The following is an 8,020-nucleotide window of genomic DNA, read 5'->3' as shown; positions in this document are numbered from 1 at the left end:
AAGAAAATAAAATACAAAGACAAGTATAATCCAAATATAATCTAAATATACAAACATAATAAAATCATAATATAAACATAATCCAATATAACATGCAGCAAATTATAAAATTCAAATACAAAACAGTTCTTTAAAATATAAGTGCGAATTATATAAAATATAAATGATGGTGCAAACTAATAAATACAAATACAAATGCGAACTATAAAATATAAATAAAGCACGAACTTTAAAATACAAATACAGTTGTATCAATGAATACAAAAATATAAATGACGGTGTGATTACAAATATGATAAACAATTGTGGTATTTACGTTATCATTCATGACTTGTGCTCGGCTAGTAATATTTTTTAAAAATACAAAAAATATAAAATAGAACAAAAAAATAATAAAGAAAATAAGTACAAAAAAAAAATGAAAAAATCAAAGAAGAAAAGAAAAGAAGAAAGAGAATAGAAGTTAGGGATTAACGAGAGAAAGAAAGAAAAAAAACAAAAAAAAACAGGAAAAAATAAAAAAAGAAGAAGAAAAATGAAAAACACGAAAAAGAAAAAAGTATAAAAAAATAATGGTATTGTTTTTGGCCAGACTAAATATATAATGTGTTTTTTTTGAAGATAGACCACTGAATAAAAGTGAATACAACGACTGAAAATCAAATATGACTATAAATAATAATTACGTAAAGTATGACTATAAAAGGAGAATTTTATAACAAATTGTGCTATTTCTGAAAGATACCCAATTTTTTTAAGTTCTCACACATGAAGGAGAGTGAGATCACTCTCAAGGCCACTTGACAATTTAGAGAATTTTACGCAGAAATATTAAAGTTCAATAATATTAAACCAATAAAATATGAATAATTTTTTTTTAGGTATTAACTCTAATTCTTATAGATTATATTTTCCATAAAAATTGATTTAGGCCAAAAATGGCATATTTTAAAATAAAAATAAAAATTGATTTAGGCCAAAAATGGCACATGTATTTGGTAATAAAAAAGAGAGAAAAAAGAGGAGGGGTATATGGCTGTACAGTATCCCAAGGAGCTCGTGATCCCATTTGTAATTATCAGGAAAAAAAATCGAATTTATTTCAATAATTTGATAATTAATTCTACCTGTGATAATTAATCATGTGATAAAGTATTTTATTAATTTTATCTCTATCAAATATGAATATGAGATAAACTCATTCAAAATTAATTTTCTCTTATTCATCACATCAAACGAGTCCTTACTATTATATAAAAGTAGTTTATTTCAAGAATTTAAGATTAAGAAAATTACCATTTTTATATTTATAACTTTTTTTTTTCACAAAAAAGAAAAAACTCAAATTTACTTCGACGATAATCACCACTTCTTTTGTGATTAACCTAAACCCATATTCATTACACTTAAATCTCATCTTAATTAACGTTGCCTCCTTACCCATTAATATCATCATCATCTTAATTAAATCTTATCGTAATTAGCATTGCCTCCTTACCCATCTAATATCGTCGTCATCATCCTTAATAACTATATAAGTATTGTTTCAAGAAATCAAGATCACGAAAATTCCATTTATTTATTTTTTTCATAATCTTGATCCTACTAGACATTTTGGTGATCTTGTTTATTTTTTCCAGTAATATATAAGGCAGCTATGAATGCACTTGTAGCTACAAACAGGAACTTTCGTCAAGCTGCTAGAATTCTTGGTTTGGACTCCAAACTTGAAAGGAGTCTTTTGATCCCTTTCAGAGAAATTAAGGTACATAGTACGAATTAAGTTATGCATATTACTCATCTGTCTCAATTTATGTGACACTTTTGTGATTTCAAGATTAAACAAGTCTTTATTTGATCGTAAATTTTTAATATATTTTTCTTAAATATTTTGAACCGTTAATTATTGTAATGGATAGTGCTTGCTACACTCTAGCCTCTCCGCAGTCTAGTTTGTGGGACTACACTTATAAGTTGTTGTTGTTTGTGATTTAAACTATTTCATGTAGTTCCTAGATATCTAAATAGTTAGGTTCGAAGGTTCAAAATTGAGAGGACGTTATGCGGAAGCTTGTAGCTTGCAAACTATTTGAGACGATAAATAAGATGACAAGAAAAACATACTAAAACATAAAATTGTTGATATGATTCGGCCAATTGGCTTACATATTAAAAACCTAAATTAAAAAAAAATAAATAAAACTAATGAGAGATAAAATCTTCCTATACTTTTGCTATTGTGTTATGACTTGAGAAAATAGTTGTTAAAAGAAAGAATAAACCTAGTAGAAATAAGAGATTTCTACTAAGAAGTCCTTTCCAAAGTGAAACACAATTATGGTAGAATCCAAGTAAGGTAAGATCAAATTCAGGAAAAATTCTAACATAAATTACTCCTATATCCCAATTTACGTGACACTTTTGTAATTTCAAGATTAAAAGAATCTTTATTTGATCATAATTTTTTAATTTATTTTTTTAAAATATTTTGAATTGTTAATTATTGTGACTGATTGACTTGCTACACTCCACCCTCTCCGTATCCCAATTTGTGGGAATACACTTGATGTGTTGTTGTTTTTGTTTGTGACTTGAACTATTTCATGTAGTTCCTAAATATGTAAATTGCTCGTTTGTCTCAATTTACATGACACCTTTGCAATTTCGTAATTCAAATGAGTCTTTCATTGATGTAATTTTTCACATATCATTTAAATATTTTTAATTGTCAATTATTGTGAAGCAATCTTTGAAAGAAATATAGGATAAGGCTACATATAATAAACTCTTGTGGTTTGGCTTTTTTCTAGACACATAATGAGAGTTTTAGTGCACCTGGCTGCACTTTTTTTAATTATTGTAACTTACAGGACGTTTATGTAGTTTTCAAATATGAATTTTATTTCAAAAATTTAAAAATTCCATGATCAACTTCACGAGCAAAATTAAACTGCTTGACTCTTGAAATTGAAGCGGTGCCACATAAATTGAGTCTGAACAGGTACATAGAATGAATATTGTGATGTATATTAGAGTAAAGTTTCAATCTTTATTGAAGAACAGGTATATAGAATGAATTACGAGATGTATAAAAGTGTAAAGTTTCAATCTTTTTTTGAAGAACAGGTATATAGAATGAATAGTGTGATGTATATTAGTGTAAAGTTTCAATCTTTTTTGAAGAATTTTTTGTTCTGATTGAAACTAAGGTGGAGAAGGGTGATCTTGTTCTCAAAGAACTCAATTTTCCTATTTATTTTCTTCTCAAAATTTTGAAGAAACTACTACAACTACAACAACATACTCATTGTAGCCCCACAAGTGGGGTCTGGGGAGGGTGGGGTGTACGCAGTTCTTACTCCTACCTTTGTGGGGTAGAAAAATTATTTGCGATAGATCCTCGACTCTAGGAAAACTTTTTTTTCAGAACAAGATTTCTAAAACTACTGAAATGTGTTAAAGTCTGAAAAAATCATCAAAGAGTGGACAGTTTTATTTATTTGTTGAGATACAGGATCATGTTGAAATGTATAATTGTTTTGCTCAAAGTTTAAACTTATAAGTAGGTGAAAATATCTGTTTATTATTTTGTTATGGAGCAGATTGGTTGATGAATTTTGTATTTGATCAGGTAGAATGCACAATTCCCAAGGATGACGGGACGTTGGTTTCCTATGTTGGATTTAGAGTCCAACATGATAATGCTCGCGGACCCATGAAAGGAGGAATCAGATACCATCCTGAGGTTATCTTTTCCCATGTTCCTTCTTCATTTTGTCCTTTTACTTCAATGTCTTAACTTATTGCTTCTCTTCTGGTTGATTGAGTTTTTCTAGCAATAAGAATCTTTCATTTTGATGCCACATGTGATGCGAATTTGTTCTCTATTGACATAGTATAACATTCAATGATGAATCCCTATGCTGCTCGGACTCTTCAAAAATGTTAACGGGTGCTTGTCGGATTCTCCAACAATGATGTATTTTTGAAGAATCCGACACGTGTGCGGCATCAAAAGTGAAGAGTCCATGCAGCTGAATCCTCTTCATTTCCTGTGGCTCTGCTACTGATTCTAGATAATCATTGACTAGAAAGGTAGAGTAATAGATACACATTTTGCACAAGACTTCAAGAGCTGTAGTCCTTCACCAAATTACAGTATAGGAGTCCTATAAAACATACAGTTAGGTCTGTGAAACTGGTAAAAAACTGACACTCCACATTTGACAGCTTTTTTTGGTCTTTCAAATTTTTATTCTCTCAAGCTACCTATCCATTTGTATTTGATTCAAAGTCAGTGTTGTATCAATATTGGTTTAGGTATAACCAGTAAAAGTAGCATTTTTATCGTAGTTGTGTCTTACGACTTTTGTTGTCTTACAATTTTTTTTACTCGTTATTTACTGTGCTTCAGTTATTACACTAGTTGATTATTGTTATTGCTCCTATTTTTGAATGCTATTTTATGTTTCCCCTATTATTTTCGATGTCCTATTAATTTTTGTATTTTTCTTTTAACTGCTCTGATGTGTGTTACTGGAGCCGAGGGTCTTTCTAAACAGCCTCTCTACCTCCATGAGGTAGCGGTAAGGTCTGTGCACACTCTACTCTCCCTGACCCCTCTTATGGGACTACATTGGGTTTGTTGTTGTATAACCTAAATGTTTCCTCTACTATGTCTAAGAGAGAAATAAAGTATGAGAACTTGTAAAATGCTAAAATTCAGTAACTTCATTGCATTCTAAGAAAACAGGATGATCTTGTTTAATCATTAAAAATTTAGTTAACAGTTGGCATAGTTAATGGTCCAAATACTAGTAGGTTCGAGTCTGAGCTGCAGCACTAGGTGTGAACCTTTATTCACCAACTTCAATGGGAAGATTACCTTGGCTATCTGTGCTTGCAGGGTAATTAAATTAAATACTAGTAGGTCTTTACATAAAAAATGTTTAGCTTTTATTTATTGGTAAGTCTGTGTTTGAAAAATGTTTTCCTCAAAGCGATTGCTTAACGTTGATTGACGTCTTCATCATTTCATGATTTTATCTCCATGAACATGTTACTTTATAGTTCTTATAGTTCAATGTACGCCACGGTCCATGGTTGTGCTGGTTACCTCTGTACTGTATACTTCAATGTTTTGTTGTTTTAGGAAATAGAATTTGCGCTGAAATGGTTTAAATTTATTTTACAAGGTTGATCTTGATGAGGTGAACGCCCTTGCTCAACTAATGACTTGGAAGACTGCTGTAGTAGATATTCCATACGGGGGAGCAAAGGGTGGGATTGGCTGCATACCAAAGGAGTTAAGTGTGAGCGAACTGGAGCGCCTTACGCGTGTTTTCACGCAGAAAATTCATGACCTTATCGGAATTAATACTGATGTCCCGGCGCCTGATATGGGCACCAACGCTCAGGTTATTGATATAGTTCTCTGATGTAACTTTGTGAACATATTCTTCTTTGTGGAGCTTCAGATTATGAAGCAAACAAATGTGCTTATGTGGTGTTTCCTACGACAGACCATGGCTTGGATTTTGGATGAGTACTCAAAATTTCATGGTCACTCTCCTGCAGTTGTGACCGGGAAACCAGTTGTAAGTTTTTGTTCAGTAAATTATTAAATTCCTAATGTGCTATTGCACTCAAACTTATCCTATCGGAATTAAACGAGTCATTTGACGACCCCTTTTTCACTATTTACCTAGGATCTTGGCGGTTCATTGGGTAGGGAAGCTGCAACTGGGCGTGGTGTCGTTTATGCTGCAGAAGCTTTTCTTGCTGAGCAGGGGAAGCAGATTAAGGATTTGACTTTTGCAATTCAGGTAGAGTTTCTAATTAGTTCAATTCTAGTAGCCATGATATTGCACAAAACAAGTCAGTTGAAATGATTCTAAATGTATTTTTCCATTCCTAAGGGGTTCGGGAACGTAGGATCATGGGCAGCAAGGCTTATTCACGAGATGGGTGGCAAAGTAGTTGCAGTTAGTGATATAACTGGAGCAGTCAAGAATCAGAATGGTCTTGATATACCATCTTTGCTTAGTCACAAAGAAGCAACAGGGAAGCTAATTGATTTCAGCGGTGCTGACGTAATGAGTTCAGATGAACTGCTTACGCACGAATGTGATGTTCTTATACCCTGCGCCCTGGGAGGAGTTTTGAACAAGTACAAACCCATTATGCTTATGAAATATTGCTTCTGCGTAATATTTCTTTTTTTAATTCTTAGTACATTCTAAAAATTGATTGTATGCACTTATTTTATTTAAATTTAGTTTTCAGTATTGGCAAAAAATAGGTATCTTCTTCTGTGTTTAAATCTGTGTGGATATAGAAACTGGAGTTCTTTGCTGCTCAGATTTCTTCCTTATTCCGTATCATTTTAAGATGTATATATGGACTTATTATACCCACGGAAGTTTTTTAATTTGTCCTTGTCTATTCAGAGAAAATGCTGATTACGTGAAGGCCAAGTTCATCGTAGAAGCAGCAAATCATCCAACTGATCCAGAAGCTGATGAGGTACCACTGTTTGCCGGTTTTCAAATCCGTTTGACTAGCATGATAATAATTTCTAACACATTACTTGTCTTCTCCAGATTCTCTCTAAGAAAGGTGTTTTAATAGTTCCCGACATATATGCCAACGCCGGAGGTGTAACCGTTAGTTATTTTGAGTGGGTTCAGGTAAAAAAAATCTTTCTATACGTGACATCCTAACTCTTTGTGCTTTATATTACCGCATAAAACACATGTAGAGTTATTTTGACGATTACTTAAAGCTCAAATTGACATATCGCTAAGATATTGAAGTATACCGTAAGACCTCTCTATAACAGTCATACTTTATAACAACATTTCACTATAACAACCTAGTTTTCTTTGGAACCGACTTGCATATTATGTTATATTATAATATTCTATATAACATCTCGTTGTAGCAGTCAAAAAACATCCAGAAAAGAAGATGTTATTATGAAGAGATTTGACTGTATTTAGTTGGAATTGTCTAATATAGATCAAGCAGTTCTTTCCGCGTGTAAGAGTATAGTTTAGTAGGTGGCCTTACAAGTTACAGCAACTTAAATAGACAACAATCATCCGTTTCATAATTGACGACAAGTCTTCATTGCCACTCTCATCAATTACGGTGTTCAACTGCCATGTACTAATAACACCCTTGTTGCATTAGAATTAGGTGCCCATGTTCTAACGTTGTCAGTGAATCTCTTCCATGTTTTATTAGATATGTCCTCTTACAATTCTTAATTGTCCCTAAAAGCATATGGAAAACCTTTTCATGAGCAGAACATTCAAGGTTTTATGTGGGATGAAGAGAAGGTTAACAAGGAGCTGAAGAAATACATGACAAAAGCCTTCCATAATCTGAAGAACATGTGTCAAACACATAATTGCAATCTTCGAATGGGCGCCTTCACATTGGGGGTGAATCGCGTTGCACGTGCTACACAACTGAGAGGTTGGGAGGCGTAATTGTATTCGCCTATATTGTTTGATGCCAAATAATCTTTTCCATCCTCAGCTGAATGTTTACATGATCTTACTTTTCTTGTAAGAAATGGTCTAATATTATAAACAGGAATGTTGTACTTTTAAGCTTGTTGAAAACATTAGTGAAAGCTATCAAATGCACTTGAAGCAGAATTTGTACTGACACTGCAGGTGGTGTTAGTTGTAATTGTTGCATCTCCTTTGCCAACTTGGTGAATTGGCATTGTTGACAATCTAATGAGCCCAAGCAAATTAGCAGTCGAGAGGCTAAATCAAGATTTGAAGCTTATGAGTCTAGGATTTTAGTTTTTTAAGTTGCAAGATTTTAAATTTATTGAATGAAGTTTTCTTATAATAAATGTGGATCAAAGTTAACACGTTCGGCTGAGCCCATAAGCTTAGTCTAGATCTGGCCATGATCAACACATGCTTAATCCCCTGCCTGATTTCACAGGCATACTACAACCAAAAGTGTAGTTTCCCTCCAAAAACTGTTACAACTTATA

At 32.6% G+C, this 8,020-nt stretch overlaps 1 protein-coding gene across 2 annotated transcripts; it reads left to right on the top strand.

Moving 5' to 3' along the window:
• The first annotated feature begins 1,287 nt into the window (after nt 1-1,287).
• LOC124890021 (glutamate dehydrogenase A) lies at nt 1,288-7,679 on the top strand. Of its 2 annotated transcripts, XM_047401914.1 has the most exons (9): nt 1,288-1,765; nt 3,632-3,745; nt 5,196-5,417; nt 5,523-5,597; nt 5,709-5,825; nt 5,919-6,169; nt 6,450-6,525; nt 6,603-6,689; nt 7,311-7,679. In XM_047401914.1, exons 1-9 carry the CDS (start codon nt 1,658-1,660, stop codon nt 7,494-7,496), a joined length of 1,236 nt encoding a protein of 411 aa, XP_047257870.1. In that variant the 5' UTR covers nt 1,288-1,657; the 3' UTR covers nt 7,497-7,679. The 2 variants fall into 2 exon arrangements, with proteins under 2 accessions (XP_047257870.1, XP_047257871.1); XM_047401915.1 differs by lacking the exons at nt 1,288-1,765; nt 3,632-3,745 and adding an exon at nt 4,660-4,907.
• Nucleotides 7,680-8,020: the final 341 nt, after the last annotated feature.

Source organism: Capsicum annuum, unplaced genomic scaffold (genome assembly GCF_002878395.1).
Source record: "Capsicum annuum cultivar UCD-10X-F1 unplaced genomic scaffold, UCD10Xv1.1 ctg1000, whole genome shotgun sequence".
Classification (NCBI taxonomy): Eukaryota; Viridiplantae; Streptophyta; class Magnoliopsida; order Solanales; family Solanaceae; genus Capsicum; species Capsicum annuum.
The sequence above is the reverse complement of the archived record's forward strand: the minus strand, read 5'-3'. Positions and strand labels throughout refer to the sequence as shown.